General features: G+C 38.9%; 2 protein-coding genes across 2 annotated transcripts; both read left to right on the forward strand.

Annotated features, from left to right (window-relative positions):
- Positions 1-1,947: 1,947 nt before the first annotated feature.
- LOC136706644 (tripartite motif-containing protein 16-like) lies at positions 1,948-10,079 on the forward strand. The gene is made up of 6 exons (XM_066680237.1): positions 1,948-2,313; positions 3,299-3,394; positions 5,072-5,311; positions 8,661-8,820; positions 8,908-8,967; positions 9,339-10,079. Exons 1-6 carry the CDS (start codon positions 1,948-1,950, stop codon positions 9,878-9,880), a joined length of 1,464 nt encoding a protein of 487 aa, XP_066536334.1. The 3' UTR covers positions 9,881-10,079.
- A 2,268-nt stretch (positions 10,080-12,347) lies between these two features.
- LOC136707842 (tripartite motif-containing protein 16-like) lies at positions 12,348-17,933 on the forward strand. Its single transcript, XM_066682119.1, has 6 exons — positions 12,348-12,661; positions 13,806-13,901; positions 15,101-15,343; positions 15,490-15,652; positions 16,505-16,564; positions 16,833-17,933. Exons 1-6 carry the CDS (start codon positions 12,428-12,430, stop codon positions 17,417-17,419), a joined length of 1,383 nt encoding a protein of 460 aa, XP_066538216.1. The 5' UTR covers positions 12,348-12,427; the 3' UTR covers positions 17,420-17,933.
- The last annotated feature ends 5,572 nt before the right edge of the window (positions 17,934-23,505 follow it).

Here is a 23,505-nt window from a genome sequence, read left to right on the forward strand (position 1 = left end):
ACATATTTTTTACAGAATTTACTGACTATCTCTCAGGTGTAGTTGTTTCTATAGGTAAGGTTTAATTGTTGGAGATTTCAATATTCATTCTGTAAAGAGAAAAATCTATTTTGGGTTCAGAAATGCATAATTCAATTAGCACCAGTGCAACCACACTTTGGATTTAGTGTTGATGCTGGGTATAGAAAATCTATGCAACCTCTCACTATGTGACTCCATCTTTAATCACCATCTAATCAGGTATGTAATGGTTCTGAGCAGAAATTGATTTATATTAATAAATAACATTAAGTTGACTTGTATACTGTGTATATTTAAGATATACTGCATTTTTTCATCCATTTTCCATACTGTCCCAAATATTTTATTTGGAGTTGTTAGAAGTACAAACTAAGAAATCAACTCCATTGTTCCTTCTGATTTTATAACAATTTTTTTATAGCTAAAACATATATAATATTAGAGTGAAAATTCAAAGCCATTCCCAAACCAGATGAATGCCCCACTAACCTGAGGTACAATGAAAGCAGTTTAACCCAGTAAATGAAATTGACTTGCTTAGTTTAACTTGTTCCCATCACAATACAATAATTTTAACTAATATCGCTTCAAGTCTCTGGATCATTGCTTGAACATACTTATATCTCTGAAGTAAGCATTTGTTAAAAAAAGTCATCAGAAAGCTCAATTTTCATGCCATTGAGCTCTCAAGTTATAGGCCAATATCAAATTTCCCTTTAATCACTAAGAATTTATAAAAGACAATGCCATGACAAATGTGCACCCACCCTCAAAATAACACTAGATTTAGATCCATTCACAGCTATGAAACATTTTTAAAATAAAGCAATCAAATACTTGCTTTTTTTCACTTGATAAGGGCTGTATGTCTATCCTGGTTCTGCCAGATCAAGGGACACTACACGATAGGCTTGAAAATTTGGTAGGTACAAAAGGATCCACCCTCTCTTGGTGACCAATACAACTTCGATCATTTAAATAACAGATTCTCTTTTTCCAGTTTGGGGAAGCACAGTTCTCTGGTTTGTTTACATTCAGAAGCTTTGCACCTTTTAAAGTGGGACTAATGTTTGTACATGGCTGAAGTTTAAATTGTTTGTATGACTTTATTCAGTGTTTGAATTGCCACAGAATGTCAGTTATAACTTGAGCTGTTTAGTTTTGTAGCAAATCTGTGTTGACTTTCATGCAGTTAGTCCTCTATCAAACATAGAGTTGCTTCCATCTACAGCAAAAATAAGTCCTTAATCATAAGTATTATCCATATATGGAGCAGGAATAGAGCAATATCCCCATCTCGGTTCACAGCAGAACTGCTGTGTCTAATCCATTCGTCCCACAGAACACAAAACCACTACATCAGTGTCACTGAAGTGCTGAGAATGATCCACCCTTGAAGTGCAGAGTGAAATGGAGATAAGAAATTATTATGTCCTCTACGGGACTGGACATAAAATAAAATGCTAAACAGTTTAGAAGACTGCCCACTCAGTCTCAAACCAAAATGACACTATTAAGTAAAGTCACCAAAAGCACAAATAATGCTATATTGGCAATGCTAAATTGATTTTAGAGTTTACTATTTCCTACATGGCAGCTTTAAAAGTTCTTTTGAAAACAGGAAGATAGAGCTTCAGGATGACAACAGGCCCTAGTAAACTCTAATTATTCTAAAAAGGAAACCAATTCCACTGGCTAAACCTACAGAAAAGAAAATACAAATATTTTTATATGCTCTTTGACAATGAGTTGTACGCTTGTGGTTCTTACTGTGGTTTTAGCTGAATAACAAGCCTATGAGTCAGAATCTGTACTCCACCCTCTGCACCAGAGGCAGTTTTGGCAGCACCACAACCAAGTTTCTGCAGAAACAAAACTAACCAGTTCCTTTCTTTGGTGCATCAAGCCATTCCTCAATCTTCCAGCATGGAACAACAGGACAATATGGATAAACAGGATGAAAGGAGTAAACTGGAAGAAGAGGCAGATCCCAGCAGTGTTGCCTGTGATGTGTGTGTTGGACAGAAGCGTAAAGCGGAGCAGTCTTGTTTGGAGTGTGTGGCTTCATATTGTGAGGCTCATGTTGAGCTGCACAACACTCTGCATGGTGTGAAGAGACACAGACTGGTGGAGGCAAAGGAGAACCTGCAAGAGAGAACATGTCCACATCATGGCAAACTTTTGGAGGTCTTTTGCCGTACGGATCAGCAGTGCATCTGCCACCTGTGCATCACTGACTCCCACAGGACACACAACGTCATTTCTATCCAGCTTGAGGTGGAGGAGAAGAAAGTAGGAGCTTTCTGCTACTTGCTTTACATCTCCGGACCTACAGTCATGTTCATGTTCACTGTGCTGTGTCTATCTCTATATAAAAAAGCACACATGCTTTTACTCTTGGGTTGAGCATAGTGTTACATTACATGTAGGATTACAATGTGTTCACTATTTATGTGGGCAGTTACTGATGTTGGATGATCTCAAAGGTATAGTTTGGTGCTCAAGCATCCCACAGAATGCAGTTCCATCTTTCCACAACCACCTATTGTAACTGGGATTCTATGCCTCTCTAGAACTACTTTACACTAATGGCGCTTTTCACTGCATGGTACCTACTCAGCTCTGCTTGGCTCTGTTCATTTGTTTATCCATTAAGTAAATCTGGTCCCTGAATGCAGGTACATTTTTAGTTCCTTTTCGTGCCTGGTTCCAAGTAAGCCAAATAGGGACTAAATGTGACATGCAAATATTACAGAGTGCTGACTGGCCAGACAGATTTGTGTACACAGCAAAATGCAGACCTCCACAAACTAGTCACTTGTAAAATCTCCAAGCTTCAGCCACAGACACATTTTGTCTGACTTCAGTACCTCATAAAAGTGTGGCGTGGTTTTTTTTGAAGACGTTCAAAAGCTCCTTGGATTAGTGGCTGATGAAAGAATCCAGCGAGAGCCAGATGGAGCAACCACTGATCTGTCTGAACTGATTTGTAGAGTTGTGTTCGGTCCCAAACAACAACAACAACATATGGAAAAACAATGAGTAATCAATTCTTAATGTTACTGTTGGTGTAGTTTTCAAAACCCATGCTTCCCTTCAGAGACGTGTTTTGCGACATCATTGGCTACGTTTCGGGGTAAGGGTGGAGCAAGCGAGCAGAACCAAGTAAAGTTGAGTAGAGCAGGTACCATGCTGTGGAAAAGTGCCATAAGCAAGCTGGTCTTTAGCTCATTGGGATGAATTTAACTAAATATTGTGTATTTTGTTTGTTTTGCAGATTCAACTGGAGAATATGCAAAAGGACACAACTAAGAGAATTCATACCTTGGAGAAGGAGGAGCAAGAGCTGAAGAAAGCTGTTGAGGCTTTTAAGGTATCTACTTAAGCTCTGTCTGCTGCCTCTGTGGCATGAGATTAATTACCCCAAATATAAATTTTATTAAATACTTTATGTATTATAAATGCATTCACAACCCACACAGGACCCTCACAGAGCAGGTATGGATTGGCTGGTGGATTATTAGTGCAGTGACACTGATGTGGTGGTGGTGTGTTAGTGTGAGTTGCACTGGTACAAGTGGATCAGACACAGGAGTGCTGCTGGAGTTTTTAAACACTATGTCCACTCACTGTCCATTCTGTGAGACACTCATACTTCGTTGCTTCACCTTGTAGATGTAAAGTAAGAGACAGTAGCTCATCAGTCACTGCACAGTTAGCGTTGGATGTCCTCTAGTCCTTTGTCGGTGGACACAGGACACTGTTTTCTGGATATGTTTGGTTGGAGCACTATTCTCAGTCTAGCAGTGACACTGTGAGGTTTAAAAACTCCAGCAGCACGGCTGTGTCTGAACCACTCATAGCAGCACAACACACATTAACACACCACCACATCACTGTCACTGCAGCACTAAGAATCATATCTGCTCTGTGGTGGATATATGCATTAATATTCTGTGTGCCAATAATAGTTATAATAATGTAGTGTAATTATAGTTCAGTATGGATCTGTAACATCTGTACTTTTAATGTCTGATGATAAATGGGGAGTGATTTTAATCCTCCTCCGGGTGCTGCGGTTTTGTCCCACAGTCCAAAATCACACGTTGGTAGGTGGATTGGTGACTCAGAAAGTGTCCATAGGTGTGAGTGTGTGAGTGAACGTGTGTGTCTGTGTTGCCCTGTGAAGGACTGGTGCCCCCTCCAGGGTGTGTTCCTGCCTTGCGCCCAATGATTCCAGGTGGGCTCTGGACCCACCGCGACCCTGAATTGGATAAGCGGTTACAGATAATGAATGAATGAATGAATGAATGAATGAATATTATGCTGCCACAGTTTTATGTTGTAACACTTGGGTTAAATGCCTTTTACTGAAGGATTTCAGCTGACATTGGTCCACAACAAAACACTATGACTTTATGGTCACTGATATATTAGGGCCTTGTTGTATAATTTGAATAAAATATATGAATATAATATTTAAATATATGCCAGTGCATGCAACAAATAAAAAGAAAAAATAAACACATTCACTTAATTTGCTTCCAGACGCCAATGTAATTTATTTAAAACATTGAAATTCATACTTGAAATTCTTATGAAAATTCTTAATAAACAAAATCAAATAAAGTCACAAATCACATTTACAGAGGAATTATTACATGTTAAATGCATTATGTATCTTATTAATTTGCCTTGCCCTCATCCCCCTGATATATTGTACTAACACTTTTGTCAATAGATAATTTAGCAAAATAAAAAAAAAAAACATTATTTTGTTTATTATGAAAATAATTGTGGAGTGTTTTTTTTAAAATACTACAGTAATAAAATATATACATTTACCATATGCTGTATTTACAGTTATATTTATGTTCCAACAAATATAAGAGTAAAGTGATTCTAATCTAATGAATTTGCAGTCTTCACATAGTTGTTATAGTCTACTGATATTACTCAACCTCTTCTAGTTAAAATTTATCCAGCTCTAGTAGTGCTGATAAGAGTCTAAAAGATTTTTGATCTTTACTCTTGTATCATGTGAGTACAGATATCAGCAGATGAGGCAGTGGTGAAGAATGAGGAACTCTTTACTGAACTGATCCACTCCATGGAAGAGAGACAGAAAAAAATGAAGCTTCTGATATTGGCTCAGAAGGAGGCTGTAATTAAGGAGGTTGAAGATCTTATAGACAAAATACAGCAGCAGATCACTGAGCTAAAGAAGAGAGATGCTGAACTGGAGCAGCTGGAGCAGCTTTCTCAAGAGAGCAATGTCTGCTTTCTACAAGTAAGATATTGTAGACTGAAATTCTACCACACAGGTGCACACAGCATGTTTGTTAGACCGTAATGCATCTGTTGTCATGCATTCATCATCTTCTCTCTTCATCACTGGTCTGTTTTTGACCACTAGGCACCTATTGGTCAAATGTTACAATGCCCTCCATAATTATTGGCACCCCTGGTTAAGAAGTGTTCTTCTAATAAATTCTTTTTTTTTTTTTAATAAAATAGGACAACAATGCAAAAAAAAAGAGAGAAAAATCTAAGCTTTAATTCAAGTGCCTTTATTTGGTGGGGGAAAAAAATCACACATTAAGAAACAAACCAATATATATATATATATATATAATCCTATGCACTCTCCTCTTCAGCTCACCCCACAGGTTGAGGTCTGGGGACTGAGATGGCCATGAGAGAAGATTGATTTTGTGAACCATTTTTGAGTAGATTTGGCCACATATTTAGGGTCATTATCTTGCTGAAAGACCCAGTGATGACCCATCTTCAGCTTTCAGGCAGAGGCCACCAGATTCTGATTCAAAATTTTTCAATATTGATTGACTGATATTTCAAAGAGTTCATGATCCTATGTGTCCTTACAAGGTTCCCAGGTCCTTTGGAGGAGAAACAGGCCCACAGCATCACCGATTCTCCCCCAAACCTAACAGTGGGCATGAGGTGTTTTTCAGCTACTCATGCTTGGTGTTACGCCAGACCCACTTAGAGTTTGTTGCCAAAAAGCTCTATCTTGGTGTCATCTGACCAAAGCACACGGTCCTAGTTAAAATCCCAGTACCGCTGGCAAACTCCACCCATTTACACTTATAACTCAGAAAAGGCTTTCTCCGTGCATGCCCCCAAACAGCTTGTTGGCATGTAGATAGCACCTGATGGTTGTTTGGGTGACCTCGTAACCCCAAGATGCTACTATTTGATTCAATTCTTTGGAGAACTTTTTACTTCTTTTACCATCCTTCTCACTGTGTGTGGTGGCAGGATACACTTGCATCCTCTTCCAGGCTTTGTCACAGTTCCAGATGTTTTGAACTTTTTGATGATTGCTCTGACTGTAGATAAGGGCTTCTGAAGGTGAGTGGCTAGGTTCTTGTAGCCATTGCCTAATTTATGAATGTCGACACACATCTGCCTTACTCGAATAGTGTGTTCTCTTGTCTTTCCCATGTTTAAGAGTGAGTAAGAGAAATAGGCCTCTGTGTAACGCCATATTTATACCCCAGGGAAACAGGAAGTGATGAATTACTAATTAAAGGTTCCTAGATGCTTTGAGCCACTTTATACACTACAGTAGAAATTACATAAATGGTTCAAATACATTTACTTCCAAGAAATTTTTAAGGGTGCCAGTATTTGTGGAAAAGGTCATTTTATGGGAAATAATTATTTCTTAATCAGGATTTTTCTTTATTTTTTTCACTTGAGTTGAATGTTGCTTTTTTCTACATTTTTTTCAGAGTGAGATTATGCTTCTGCAATAAAAAATTAATTTATTTGAAGGCATTTAAAACATTTTAACTAGGGGTGCCAATATTTATGGAGGGCGCAGTATTTGGATTGTGGTTCAGCACAGCAGTGACACGACTAGCCTTGGTGGTGCTGCTACGTATTGCTGGATTGGGACTGGCCCTAAACTATTAGGTTGTTTAATATTCTGTGTGCTAGCCTGCTGGACTCCTAACTTTAAGGATTTACATAGTACATACTGACTATTAGTGTGCAGTAAACAACAAGGAAACAGTGAGAAAGACCATGCCATCAACCAATCAAACTACAAACCCCATATTAAGAAATGATGGGATACTTTCTAAAAATGTTACAAAAACTAAAAATTGTAATGTTAAGTCACTTGAACGTTTATTTACAGACAAGTACAAAGGCTACATTTTCAGGCTTTTCCTATAGAACAAAGCCAAAGAGTGTGAAGTCTGCAACAACACTCAAAAAATTGGGACAGAGGCAAAATGAGAAAAATAAAAAAGATTATACAAGTACCTTATGAAAGTTTCCAAAATTAGCAGTTTAATTGGTAATAGGAGATGTCATTGAGACTGGGTATAAAAGAAGCATCCACCAAAGCCTTAATCTTTGCAAACAAGGATGGGTTGTGGTTGACCACTTGTCATTCAGTTCAAAGAGAGTGTCTCCCAGCACAACATTGCCAGGAATTTAGGTCATTTACCATCTACAGTTCTTAATGTTATGGAAAGGTTCAGGGAGTCTAGGGAAATCTCAGTGCTTATAGGTCTGAGGTTTTGTTTGAGAAATATGTGCAGGCAAGTTGTCTTATCTATGGAAAAAAGATCTGTTTAAGGAAAATTAGAGAGAGGGCCACTCAGACACAGATTCTCTGCATATACATTTTCATTTATTTCTTATTGTCCAAGTTTATATCATTGCTCTCCATAGAAAAACGTCCATCTCTGTGTGAACACAGACACAGTGCTTCACATTGTGTGGAAATCTCAAGATGAATGAACCAATAGAAATGCTCCAAAATTACCTGGAATAAAATCTTCTTTTCATTTACTTCCATGGAAAGTCAGGAGATACTTACATTTCTTTGGACAGTGAAAATACAATAATCTTACATAAGCATTTGTGTTCATGCAAATAATTTTCAAATGTTCACACATAGTTACCATGTAGATTACATTTCTGATTTGTAAAACATTCAAAACTTACAAACTCAAGCATTCTTTAGTCAGTATGTGTGTGTGGGTCTGTGTGTTTGTGTGCACGTATAAGGTCACAGCAGGGCATGACAGTGTGTCACACAGGTTCTTTCCAGATATACCATGAAAGAGGAACTTGCAAACCGCAGAGATACGTTTTCTTGGAAACTTATATGGAGGCTTACATGGAGGCTTATATTCGTATTTTGGAGAGACATATGCTTCCATCTATGATGTCTCTTCCCAGGAACTCAGATTCTACACAAGTTAAAACAGCATGGCTTTGTATACATGGAGTGTGTGGCCTTGACTGACCAGTCTGCGTCCAGGTCTGTCTCTATTGAAAATATATGGAGCATCATGAAGAGGAGAATTGCACAATAGCCACCATAGATCGATTAGTAGTCTTGTAAACACCAAGAATGGTCCAAAACTGTACAATCAAAATGAAAGGTGATGTGACCCAGTGGTAATCATATCCCAGCTTTGAGCATGTTACACACATATATATATATGTGTGTGTGTGTGTGTGTGTGTGTGTGTGTGTGTGTGTGTGTGTGTAATTTTTTTCTGCTTTATACATTTCTGCATTGAATAAATTCTGTAGTAAATGAACAAATTACATTCTCATACCTCAGTGGTATTGTTTTTGTATTTCTGCAGAGTGCCTGTTCCATCTCCCCCCTTTCAAAGGTCATCTGTATCCCACTTCTGTTAAACCATCCCTATAGTTCATTTGAGCCTGCTACTGAAGCAGTCTCAGAACTCATGAGGAAACTGAACCTAATCTGTCAGTGGCACTTCATTACAATCTCTGAAAGAGGTAAGCCAGCTGCAGGGCTGAAATATATCTAAAACTGTCACACTGTATCCTCTATTTATCTTTTAACAAAAACGTTTGTTTTCAAAGTAAAAAGCACTGGCATTGTATCTTCACCGCTTCCGAGAACACGCCAGGAGCTCTTAAAATGTGAGTTGCTATTTATGTTTTCCTCAACTCCAGCTTTGAGTGACATTTGGTGATTTTTTTTTAATGGGGGCATGCAGGGATGTACTGTTTCCTGTACTCTAGAGTCTAGAGCAGAGGTATTGAAACTTTGTAGCACCCATAGCCAGTTTTTGAGAATCTGTCTAAATAAAATAAAACAAAAAAGCTGAAATATGAACAGAACAAAGCCTTCCGTTCTGGGTGTGGGAAGGTTGTGTCTTCTTTCCTCATCAATGTGTCCATAAACTAGCAAACTAGCAATGAATACATTGCAACAAGATAAGCTATGCTCATGTCTATAGAAGAGTGGACTACTTGCAAATCTTTCACTTATTTTCAATTCTTCACCACAGATGCAACCAAAATTACTCTGGATTCAAACACAGTTCATGACAACATCTGTCTGAGTGTGGACGACAGACTACTAACAGCTGTTCGAGAGTCAGAATACTACATTGACCACCGTGACAGGTTTGAAAGGAGGCTACAGGCATTATGCAAAGAGGGTCTGAGGGGGTCCCCTCGATACTGGGAGGTCAAATGTGGTACCAGAGGAACGTGGGTGTCCATTGCTGTTTCCTACAAAAGCATACGCAGGACCGGAAGGAAGGCTCCTCTCTTTGGAAGATGTGAAAAATCATGGGCTTTGCGAAAATATTTTTCCTACTATCAATTCTGGCATGATAACAAGGATATAACCATTTGGAACAATTCGTCCAAGTGCTCCATTATAGGAGTGTATTTGGATCATGGTGCTGGCGTTTTGGCCTTCTACAATGTCTCAGAAAATACAAGTCTTATCCACAAGGTCCAGACCAAATTTACTGAGCCTGTTTACCCTGGATTTGGCCTATCAGGGGCAGGTTCACAAATCCAACTGTGTGATTTAGACTAGACAACTGCTGGGTGTTATGTTATTGGTATTAAAACTGGTGTTTAGTTTAATTTTTTTATTAATTAGATTTGGAATAATCCTTCTGTTACTATCCCATAGAGAAAAACAATGTATGTGATGCATATTCAAACTCACAGCTATGTTATACTTTTCTGAATTCCATGTAATTGTTGTCAAATGATAAAACCAAATTCAAAACTGACCTTTAATATCTGGTTAGTAATTGTGCCTGGTCTAATAAACCATCATTTGTGTAACTCAAAATACAAATTTCTTGTTATAAATGGTTTAATATGTCTAAAATATTTTCAGATTTTTACATGCTTGAAAATGCCTTGTAACACACTCACTCATATGCTGGGGCACATGCTGCAGTAGGAAGTTTGTCTTGTCTTTCCGTGATATCATTGGCTGCTGTAAAGCAGAAATAAGATTATTTCTGGAGTTTTCCTATTATCTGATTTCCCAAGTGCATGTAAACGCTTTGATTGGATTTCACACCCAATCATATTTTGAGCAGTTATCAGACTAATAAGTGCATTATTAACTCCATATTGATTGAGACTTTCTAGAGTTTAACCCCAGCACTCAGAGTCATTGTCCTGCACAATTTATTCATAATTTGTCTCAAATATTCCTGATCCAGCTCATGAATTTAGATTTCCTTGAAACCTTCCACAATGTTGTGTACAGTTGATGGCAAAAGGTTTACAGTCTTTGCAAATTTACATTGGAATTCTTAATAATGAGATTATTGTATTGTTTATTCTGTTAAGTCGTAGCACTTACTGTATTACATTACCTTTACCAAAGGTGTGTCTGTAACTTGCTCTGACACTGCTTTAGGGCTCTCCCACAGGTTTGAAACTAGTCAAACCATTTCATCAGCAAATCAATTTAAAAGTATCCAATGAGTTTGGCTTCTGGAAAAAAAACAAAATAAGAAACCTATTTGATGATGATAGGAAAGATTTTTGTTCACTCAAAGTGCATTCTCTGGAACATTAGGGACCTACCTCAGAAACCACCAGATGTGACCACAGTGAATTTGTTCCTTCACTGATCGGCCAAGGTACTTTTCTGTAGTTTTAGACTGAAGCTGCAGTGCCAATGTGCACTTACATCCAATAGTTTGCAATCCTTTATTCACTTCATACATATTAATGTGGTTTTATGATAAATAGCATAAACTGGGTAACATTTGACTATATATTTACTTTTGTATAACTACAAAACTTTTCATGAGAAGGGGCGTAAACTTATAAACTCAGAGAAGCTTGGAAAACTCAAAACACAATAAAAATTAGAATCTGGCTGAAATGAGTATTTTAAGCATATTTGGTTTTACTCATACTCTGGGGCTTAGAACACTGTTCCAGTGAGTCAGCAAATAAACAAGGAAGAGGAGTTGGTTTGAACAAACAAAGCTTTTAAAATAAATTCCCCATTGCTTGTCAGAATTGTCATTGTTGAGTTCACTGGCAGTGCCACAGTCATACTTCAAAGGCAAAGGAATTCAGAGGTGTCATCCAAATGTTGGGTAAACCATCTCATATATCCAATGTTTTCAAAGGTTTCAGAAATACAGTGTTACAGAGTAAAGATACAGAGAAATTGGCACTGGTAGACCTCAAATATGCCAAACCAATAGTCACCATCCAATAAATAATTCGTTAACATTTCATCTCACATTGCACTGTAGCTTCAGAATAGAAAAAAATTCCCCATTGTCTCTGTCCATCTTTCCTCTGTGAGAAGACAATGCCAAACTGGATTTAAAAGGATGTGGATCAGTCAAGAAGCCCTTGATTGATCAGTATCAGTAAAACCAACTGTCTCTGTCTGGTGTGTTAGGTTCTTTCACTCTCTGTTCACAGCAGAGAAAGGAAAGATATCTAGAAGTTTTTTAAGACAATGGAGAGAACCCCAAATGTTGAAAAACAAACAGAGATGAAGATATTGCTTTATTCCTTCCATAGGTGGATAATATTGACTTATATTTGCTGTTTCATTAAGGTGGAACTGTCTCCAAATTCTGGTGATGGATAACTGCATGAAAGTAAACACAGACTGAAAGTGATCCAAAAATAAACACCGAACAGAACAGGCAATGAAACAAGCCTTCTGAACTGGGCTGTTTAGATAGGGGAGAATGGTGCTGTGTTGTTTGATCCTTGTGGTATTTTGACCGATGCACATCACAGACACCAGGGAGCTGTGTCCATTGGTGGAAAGGGGGTTTAATATGTCCTCTTTTATCATTGTTAAATGGCGGAGCAAAGATGCCAAGCCTCTGAGTCAGAGTCTGTACTCCACCCCCTCAACCAAAGGCAGTTTGGGAAGTAGCACAGTCAAGTTTCTGCCTAAACGAAACTAACCTATTTCCTGCTTCCAGGCTTTCCTAGATACTCCAGCATGAACAAACTGGACAATATGGAAGAGACAAATAAAATGGATAAACTAGAAAAAGAGGCAGATCCCAGCAGTGTTGCATGTGATGTGTGTGTTGGATGGAAGCGTAAAGCAGAGCAGTCTTGTTTGGAATGTATGGCTTCGTATTGTGAGGTTCATGTTGAGCTGCACAACACTCTGCATGGTGTGAAGAGACACAGGCTGGTGGAGGCAAGAAAGAACCTGCAAGAGAGAGCATGTTCACATCATGGCAAATTGTTGGAGGTCTTTTGCCGCACAGATCAGCAGTACATCTGCCACCTGTGCATCACTGACTCCCACAGGACCCATGATGTCATTTCTATCCAGCTCCAGGTGGAAGAAAAAAAAGTAGGAACTTCTTCATTTTTGCTTGTGTGTTACCATAATACCTAATTCTGTATAATAGAAGTGTCGTGTTGTCTTTATCCATAGACACCATGTGTTAGATTCTGATTCAGAACTGAATTGAGTTGAATGCAGTTTGAACTACAATCCTATTTTTGTGAGAACTATATTACAGACTTCACATCAAAATAATCTCCACTGAGGAAGATGTGGTGGAAAACACAGACAATATGAATAACTACCTTACCGCATGCAAACATTTTGGCTTTGTGGTGGTCCTGACCATTGAAGATCAGGGTGATAGGGGGCACACAATGTAGCAACAGATGGACTACGATCAGCAACTGTAGAACTACAAAGTGCACCTCTATGGTCAGTGGAACTGAGAGAAATGAGAGTGAGTGTAGAAAAAAGAGGTGCTAATATTGTTATGGCTGATCAGTGTATATTATAGTTTATTTAAAAATATATTATTTAAATACATCCAGACAGGAATTGGGCCTACTAGGCTTTATCACTGTTTGAAAAACCATCCCTAAGGCTACATTCACACAGTAAGTAAAAGTGGTCCATATGTGTTCAAATCTGATTTTTTTTTGTGCTCTGCTGTCCACACTGTCTATATAATGAGACCTATATCTGACATCAGGCTGAACTGACCCACATGCTGACCAGACCTGGACATTTCGGACAGGACTGCTAATTTACCGTGCAGAGCTGTTTCACAAAAGCGCTCTTTATTCCAAAGTTTTGTGTTAAAAATTAATTACTATAAAAATATGAAACCATGAACAGATTTTTGTTTTGATACATGCATAATTTAGACCGCTACTACCTGCTTTATGAACGTAGCCTAAGTGTGTATAAAGTGCTATTTTTTTGTTGAATGGCTAGCAAGCATGTCTGGTTTTAAGAATGCAACTAATAGTGTGGAGTTGTTATAATGCTAGCTAAAGTATGTGCAAATTTTAGCTAGTTATGTTGCTAAGCTGCCACCATTGCTAGCACTAATGCTAATCATCTGCTGTGTTGCTGAAGTGATAACTGGTTGGCTGGAAAACTGTATAAAATTATATAAAACTTATACTTACTGGAATATAAGTAATGTAATCTGATTGTCTTTAATGTATATTACCTCAATGTTTAGAGTGAAATTGGCAATTTAAGGAGTGTCATTACTGACAGGATTAAATCTAGACTGAATGAACTGCAAGAACTCCAACAGGCTGTTGATGAATTCAAGGTGAGTGTTTAGCCATTTATTAACTTAAATATACCTAAGATTATAAAAATAACATACTACTAACTCTACTCTGACTGTGTTATAATATGTGAAAATATTCTGACCCTATTTCATAATAATGATATCCAAATACTTATCTTTATGTTCATTCATTCATTATCTGTAACCGCTTATCCAATTCAGAGCCTACCTGGAATCATTGGGTGCAAGGTGGGGAATACACCCTGGAGGGGGGGCCAGTCCTTCACAGGGCAACACAGACACACATTCACTCACACTTTGGAGTCACCAATCCACCTACCAACGTGTGTTTTTGGGCTGTGGGAGGAAACCGGAGCACCCACAGGAAACCCACGCGGAGAACACACCAACTCCTGACAGACAGTCACCCAGAGTGAAATCGAACCCACAACCTCCAGGTCCCTGGAGCTGTGTGACTGCGACACTACCTGCTGCGCCACTGTGCCGCCTAACTTTATATTATAATTAGAAAAAATCTGTGCCTTCACACAGCTTCAGGGCCCCGAGGTTCTGGGTTTGAATCCTACCTTGGGTTGCTGCCTGTGTGAAGCTTAATGTGTTTTCCCTGTGTCTGCATTGGTTTCCTCTGGGAAATGTGGATTTCCCTTAATATGTGGATTGACAATTTAAAAGTATCCATTAGCGTAATGTGTGATGTGTGAATTTGTGGTGACTTCTGTGTCCTGACTTGTACTGACTTGTGTACATATATAGTGTGGCACAGCAGGTAGTGTCGCAGTCACACAGCTCCAGGGACCTGGAGGTTATGGGTTCGATTCCCGCTCCGGGTGACTGTCCTGTGAGGAGTTGGTGTGTTCTCCCCGTGTCCGCATGGGTTTCCTCCAGGTGCTCCGGTTTCCCACAGTCCAAAAACACACGTTGGTAGGTGGATTGGCGACTCAAAAGTGTCCGTAGGTGTGAGTGTGTGAGTGAATCTGTGTGTGTGTGTCTGTGTTGCTCTGTGAAGGACTGGCGCCCCCTCCAGGGTGTTTTCCCGCCTTGCGCCCAATGATTCCAGGTAGGCTCTGGACCCACCACGACCCTGAATTGGATAAGCGGTTACAGATAATGAATGAATGAATGAATGAATATATATATATATATATATATATATATATATATATATATATATATATATATATATATATATTCATATATATATACTTGTGTCCAATCAGATGTCAGCAGGGAATGCCATAGAACAGAATGACAAAATGTTAATTGAGCTGGTGCACTCTATGGAGAAGAAAAAGTGTAGAGTGAAAGAGCTTATCAAAGCTCAAGAGGAGGAAGTGATACAGAAAGCCAATGAAGTCTTACACAGTATGCAGGAAGAGCTGTTTCAGCTGAAGAAGAGAGATACTTTTCTACAGAACATGGAGCGACTCTCTCAAGAACAAAATGGCATCCATTTTATACAGGTAAGCCCTTCGTGTAAAATGATAGTTTTCTAAAAATCATATGTAGTTATTTACTACCAGAAAATGTGTAGAGCCAGGCTGAGACAAGTAGGTACCATGCAGTGGAAAAGTGCCATTGGTTCTCATGTGTTGTCCATGTGTCCTAGAATGCTTCATCTGCCTTCCAACTAGCCCTTCCAGAGTCCAGAGATGCTGTGTTTTTTGTCCATCCATACTGTTCATTTGAGCTCTCCACTCAAGCTGTGTCTAACCTTATTAAACAACTGAATACAATTTATCAGTCATGCTTGACTACAATCTCAGACCAAGGTTAGTAGGATGATGGAGTTTTTATATTTGAGTTGTTGAGGTTGGAGTTGTTTCGCAACCTCAAAGAACTGGCTTTTACCATTGGCTCATTCACTAATTTGGTCACCCAGTCATTTACCTACTCAACCATTAAATCCGTTTACTCATTCACCAACTCACTGACTCATGCAGCGATCTGCATACTCTTCTACCCAAGCCTTTATCCACTCACGTACTCGCTTACTTACCCTCTTATGCACTAAGACATATTCTACCACTGAAGCACTTAATCACCCAAGCTCACATCCAATATCTCTCTCACTCACCCTCTCACTCAAACACAAATTCACATACTCATTCACTCACTCCATCTCCTACTCATGCACCAACTTACTTATTTTATCACGCAAGTACGCAGTCACCCAAGCACCCACCCACTAACTCAATCATTCACTTACTCACCCACCTACTCACACACTCAACCACCCAAACACTCTTTTAACCACCCAGTCATTCACTCAGCCACCCAATCACTCTCTCACCCTCTCACACAACCACCTACCCACACACCCATTTAACCACCCACCCACACACTCAATCACCCACCTACACTCATTAAGCAAACCACTAATCCACTCATTTGTTCACATGCTCACTCACACTCCCAGTCACCCACAAATTCATTTACGCCCTCACCTACCCACTTCCTCATTCACTTACTCACACATTTAGTCAAATTCTTACTCACCCACTTCTTTAGATACTCACTCACTCAGTGCTTTGAATTAGCATCGCTGTGTATAAATGTCCCTTCAATTATTTCTTCAGTGTTTGCCTCAGCATAATACTTACTGTAAATCTGTTTTTGTACAGTGAAAAAAGCTATAATCCTCTCATCGCCAGTTCCAAAGACACAGGAGGACTTCTTACCATGTGAGCTTTGCATTCAACTTTTAATATCTTAGGTAGCAAATTCAGATTCTTAAATCAATTAGCACTTGTTAGTATTGTGCATGTGAAAGAAACATACTACTGTGGGAGAAACATACTTCATTTTTATTAGAAATAAAAATTATTTTCAATTATTGCTGGTCCATTCCTCATACAATGTGGACACAATATATATGACATATTATGTTATTAAATTCTATTCTACATTCATGGGCAATATGCTAATCTCATATTCTTATGGTAACTACAGATGCGTCCGAGCTCACACTGAACCTCAACACGGCACATGTGACTCTGCGCTTGTCTGAAGAGAACCGGAAGGTGACTGCTGTGCCCCTGATGGAAGATTACACTGAGCACCCAGACAGATTTGATAGCAGAGTGCAGATACTTTGCAACGAGGCCCTTGAGGGGAGCCCCCAGTACTGGGAGGTCAAATATGGTGGTGAATGTTGGGTGTGTGTTGCTGTGTCGTACAGCAAAATCCAAAGGAAAGGAAAGTGGGGGCCTCTCTTTGGTAGAAACCGCGACTCCTGGGGTCTGCGTTGTCATTCCAATTCATTTTCCTTCTGGCACAACAATAAGTGTACACCAGTTAAACACAAGCACCCCTGCTCCAGAATAGGAGTGTATCTGGACCATAGGGCTGGCCTTCTGGCTTTCTACAATGTCTCAGACAACATGAGCCTCATCCATGAAGTCCAGACCTCATTCTGTGAGCCTGTATATGCAGGGTTTGGCCTGGCAGGGAAAGGCACTTGGATCAAGCTCTGCGACAAGCACCAGGGTGATCTCAATAAGGAGGAAACACATTTTGTAGTCAAATGGTGTACATAAAATTTTAGACCTCTGTGGCCACACACAAGCAACATTCTGCAAAAACATGACTGCTACAAGTGAAGCTGTGTCCTACAATTTAGAGAAGTGGGCACATGGCACTGTGGCTCTGAGCACCCCTTTAACATTTCTTAAGCCCTTCCAAATAAGCTGTCCCATAAAATACAGAACCTTCCTGTATTTTCCTGTATTCTTCCTGTATTCCTTACAAGCCAAAAAAATGGGCCGTAGTAGAGAATAATAATAATAATTAAAAAATGAAAAATAAACAAGAATATGAAAGTCCCCTTGTGCATGCTTTATGTTATGCTTCAACCTAGACTGTCAAGTTATTCCAGCTGTTGCTGATCTAATGGTGAATCCATTTCTTAAAACTGGGCCTTGATTTTGAATGTCATCCTTGGAACTAAGTTCCTATATGTGTAGTGGCTAAAATCATCCCCTACTAAATGGGAAGACCCTTGAAGGGTCTGATACCTCACCAGAGCATAAATAAAATAGAGCAGTGCTTCGATCCCAGGCTACTGCAGCGATAGCAGAAGTCAACTGCTGGACTGTAGGTAAATTTAAGGCCTTGTATGTCTAAAAGTTGCAGAATTGTTTTAATTCATTTTTTCCACGTTAATTAACATGATTCTACTATTGCATCTGAATATATATTTATTTTATAATTAAGGATGTGATCAGCCACTTTTACTGACGTGCCAATACACAACCTTTCATTCCACAACCCTTTATCACATGTACCATTCATTCATAAAGTAAAAGGACTTCCATTTCAGGACTTTCATTACCTAATCGCTCTGATTATTTAAGCATTAAAGCGTACAAATAAAGAGCATATACAATTATATGAAATGGTTAATTGTGAAATTTACCAACTCAAATATCTTTACAGGGGAGCTGTAAATCTCCAACAATAAAGCATCAGGCATTATCCTTACTGAGTTTTCTGGATATACATTACCCTTCCCAACAACCCTTAACAACCCTTAGGGCTGTGGAGCAGTGAAGTGTTAGAGCTTCTTACAACACCTTTCCCAGATGAGTAGAGTGTAGGGAGTAAAATATATTATCCACTTCTGGGGGCTTCAAATTTGTTCCAAAAAAATAGCTTCATCTAACCCTGGTTCTGACACATGGCTTCACACACTTGTGTGAACTAGGCTTTAGAGAATCATTTAGGACAGGCCCCTAGTGGCCGGTTTCTGTTAACTTGTAGTGCTAATGTACAACCAGCAGAGGTCAGCGCGGCTTTTGAATTCACGGCTTTGTATTATGAGGACTGTTTACGGTAGTGTAGTTCAAAAGAGGCAAAATAGCCCAAGCACTCGAGCTAAATTTTTAGTATGCCACACTCCGCTTGCTGAAGTGTTTCAGGAAGTAATATTAGGCCAGTATTTGTTCACTGTTCGCGCAAAAACACACATATAATTCCACTGAGTGGCTAGGGGCCCTGAAAAGCCTGTCTAAGGGACTACACTAAAGCTGCGCTTATATCCCCCCTCCTCTCCTCACCACACATACACATGCACTCACACACTCTCTTAGAGCCTGCCTTGGGGTATGAGGTTTGCAAACACACTCTACATCAAGAGAGCAAACATAGCATTGAACAAGATGCCACACAACTGAGAACTAGCTCTAAGAAAAAAGCCCATTAGAATGTGGTCAAAAGCATTTGAAATCTCTATCATTTTTCAAGCAGGATCAGTGCCAAATGTCTTCAGAGCCACTTTGTGACCTGATTGTATTTCCTTATCTTCTTATGAAAGCAAGTCGCTCATTTAGCCTCTGTAATGAACTCCAATGAATCTTGCCATTCATCAAATGGATGGGATCATCATCATCATTGCTCCATTAGCAAACATTAGCATAACACGCCTTAATAAATGAAAGAAACTGCAATGAGTTTACAGTATGACAAAGAGGTATTCCTTCACTTGGAACATGTAATGTCCTTGTTCGGTTGACCTCCATTAATATACAATAAAGCCATTCCCTCTGGTCAACCAACATCTCATTACCCTTTCTGTAGACATAAAAACTTCTGCTCCCTGTAGGATTAACTTTACAGTACTGAGCTGATGCTAGAGCTTGATGGCAGGGACTCTACCTGCAGAACCGCCATGTCACTCTTGTTCATGTTTAATAACAACTTTACCAGGGACACTTGGTATAATGGGTCTGTATTTTAAGATGCACTTTTGTCTTAGCTTCATTCCTGAGCAAAACTATATAGAGATGTAGTTATTCTTCAGTTTTCTCTCAAGAACAGTGGACTTCCTTAAAAATACTTGTTATAAAATACAGTCTTAACCTTGCCATAGCCTCACATTTGTTTTAGACAGAATGAGTTCAGAAAATAAGCCTCTAAATGTCAGTTTAAATGACCGAATGACTAGAAACAACATCTCTTGGAAATTGCTCTTACTGTCACTTCTAGTTCTTGTTTATTAAAACGCTTTGAACGCCTGGTTAATATGTTGTTCCTCCATTTTGCAATCCTCTGCACAGATTATCTGAATAATGGAAATAACAGTTCATTTGAATTACAAATGCCTCATGTAGTTTGATGTGCTGCAAAATGCAGCATAAAAAGCTATGTTACAAAATGGCCTATATATGAATGAATAGATTAATCAGAAAATTTAGTAAGTAAATTTTATTTATATTTTATATAGCACATTTAAGACCAAAGTGCTTTACAATAAAAACATAAAATGGAAACACATGAAAAACAAAGGGATACCATAATGAAAGAAGTCCTTACAACACTTGGACACATATACATTAACACCACAGAGTACAACCCTCCCAAGAGCTCCACAGATTATTCAGCACTGAGGGCTAAACTGTTAAAGTGTCTTAAGCCTGAATTTAAACATGGTCCCAGACGAGGCATGTCTAATGTCATTTGGATTTCCATTTCAGAGACTTGGTGTTGCAACAACAAAGTCGAAATTCCCTTTATATTTAAGGTGAGACCAAGGAGAACAGTCAAAAGTGTCTGGGATGCAGACCTTAGAGTCTGCTTTTTGTGCTGGATTCTGTAATGCACTGTAAGCCACTGTAGAGATGCTAACACTCTCTTTCGTTCGTACCAGTTAACATTCTGGTGGCAGCATTTTGCCCCAGTTGTAAACGATTAAGTGATGATTCCTTGATTCCAAAATCCAGTGCATTACAGTAGTCCAGTCTAGATGTAACAAAGGCGTGAATGACCTTGTCCAGATCAGAAACATTTAAAAATGGTTTTAATCTGGAGATTGTCATTAGCTGGAAAAAGCTACCCTTGACCACTGCATTGAGTTATGTATCAAAAAATAATTAATTCTACGTCAAAAATGACCTCAAGAATTTTTTAACTTGTGTTTTAATGAATGGGGCTAAAGAGCCTGCTATTTCCTGGTTACTGAGGACGGACCAAATACACATTTTTTGAATGTGGCCCTTTGTTCACTTTTTTCAATGATCCTTATCATTGTAAGATCCCACTTTCTCATGTGGAAGCATGCACTGGAGGAGTCTTAGGTCTTTTAAGAGTTTGTTCTCCTGTCCGATGTATGTTTCCCATTTTAAGTCTTTGTTCCTCTCAATGACACTTCTTTGTGCTCTAAGATAGTCCATATTCCGAAATGTTTTTCTTTCTCAATTCCTTAGAGAGTCCCTCCTCTTGAATTTTGGTTCCTGTCAAAGTTTCTTCTTCAAGTTTCTCATGGTGTGTCTTCTCAGGTTTTCATCCTCAGGAATTTTTGTAGTTTCTTTCTAATAATGTAGGTTCTCTAAAAATTAGACTTAATGGTTTTTGAAGGTTTTTTTTTTTAAATTTTAGGATCCTTTCACTGCAAAAGAGAGGGAGGGTATTTATTTTTATTCTTTTGGTATTCCTCGAGAAGTAGTGCTGTTTGGGAATAAGCTTAAAAATTTACTTTCAAAATGTACTTTCAGGGCAGCAACAAACTATTCTTTCAATGCCAACAAGACCACATAATTTGTCCAACCATTTCCAACAGGGGCACTGGTCTTTGAAAAGCTGTACATCTCAGCTGAAGAAGAATAGAAGCGACAAAATAAAACCATGCTCTGTCTATCATGGCAGAGATGATAATCACTTTGTCTCTGCGTGTAGAGGCTTTCATTAAAAAACAATATCTGGGACAGACACAAGTTCTGCAGAAGGCTGCCTTATACCCTACTGTTGGCATCATATCTGAAAGAAAAAGGCTTGAAAAAGCTCCTCTTCTAGATAGATGATGATTAGGGTAGAGGATGTGTGACAAATTGTGCACCTGTACAATACTGTGTATATAGGAATTATGGTTGTAAAATACCTGAATTTATGGTTCATTTATATAGACATTCCAACTTTTTTTTTCATTTTTGCATTCCAGTGATCTGTATTTCCAAGATTTCATTAGAAGCTGCCAGGAAGAGTTTAGATTCTTTTGCAGAAAGATTACATTATTATGGCATTTGGCAGGTGCTTTTTTTCTGAAGATATCTCCAGATAATTTGCAACATTTTTCAAAAAAAGTATCAAGTGAAATTTTTGAGAATGTTGAGAATGTAAGTCATTGTATGGACAGTCCAAACAGGACACATACATTTGCATCTATCTAATTAATAGTAGTGCAATATACACGCTTTTGTCTTACCACCCCCTCCTCCACCCACCCATAATTATGAAATATAATTTCAATGTTGTTCTCCCCGTGTCCGTGTTGGTTTCCTCCGGGTGCTCAAGTTTCCTCCCACAGTCCAAAAACACACGTTGGTAGGTGGATTGGTGACCCCAAAGTGTCCGTAGGTGTGAGTGTGTGAGTGAATGTGTGAGTGGTGAGACCCCTCCAGGGTGTATTCCCGCCTTGCGCCCAATGATTCCAGGTAGGCTCTGGACCCACCACGACCCTGAACTGGATAAGGGTTACAGACAATGAATGAATGAATGAATTTCAGTGTTCTATATGGTAAAGCAAACTTAAAAAAGTTATTATTTCTACTAAGTTTTGAAAAAAATGTGTCTTAAGTTAAAATATGTTAATATTTTGGCACAGTATTTTAAAATGGGACAAATCATGTAAAAATATCACTATGAGTCATTTCAGCAATACATTATTAAATAGTAGGTTTTTATTTCAATGTTTAAAGTGTAATTTTGAGTAGAAAAGACCTATATATATTATATTTGAGAAAATAAGTAAATATTACGACATAAAAAGGTGTTTCAGCATAATGAGGGAAAATTTGAGAAAGTAGTTTTTTTATGCAGACTTTGCAGCTGAGATGAGGGAACACAGGTGGCAGGCACATGTAAGACTGGTCGAGATAGGTGTTAGGGGATTTGTAGCCAAATCAGCCACATCCCTGCTTGTGCAGTTCAGCATCAGGGGCCAGAAACTAAGGGCAGCTGGGAAGGAGTTATCAGAAACAGCTGAAAGGTCTAGTCAGTGGTTGTGGATAAGGAGAGCACAGATTGGGGAAATGCACTGTAGAGGTGCTATTGGGATTGTTGATGATGTAGCATGTAAAGTTCACATGGAACTGGTGGCACTGAGCATGAATTAACGGTGCCAGTGGGGCTAGGTACAGCCTTAGTCACCAGGGAGGCCAGTGTGGATTTATAGTTGTTGATGGTAAAGGGTAAACTAGGACTGAAAGCTTGGAGGGGGGTGGGTCTGGGACGCCAGACTTCAACGCTGAGCTGTCTGGAGGTGCTGTGGGCTTAATTCAGCGAAACACTGTCGAGGTTAGGTGCCTGCCTGATGACCCCTGTAAAGAGTTAGTGATACAGAGGGTGGTTTGGGTCATGGGCTGGGCTCAGTGAGTAACTGTAGTTGATAAGGAGCTGGTTGCTGATCGGATCATAAACGGCTACAGCAACCTTAGTGTTGAGGTGTAGGATTCAACAGGAATTTTGACAATTTACAAATTTTGACCTGAATATCCTTCTACAAAGATCGAGATTATTTCTATACAGTTATTATGACTAGATAAAAATGTAAGGAACATAAGTTAATTTAGTGACATAGGAAATGAAAATGAATTGAAAGTAAGTACAAACCCCATTTCCAGAAAGGTTGGGA

This window comes from Hoplias malabaricus, chromosome 9, assembly GCF_029633855.1.
Source record: "Hoplias malabaricus isolate fHopMal1 chromosome 9, fHopMal1.hap1, whole genome shotgun sequence".
Lineage (NCBI taxonomy): Eukaryota > Metazoa > Chordata > Actinopteri > Characiformes > Erythrinidae > Hoplias > Hoplias malabaricus.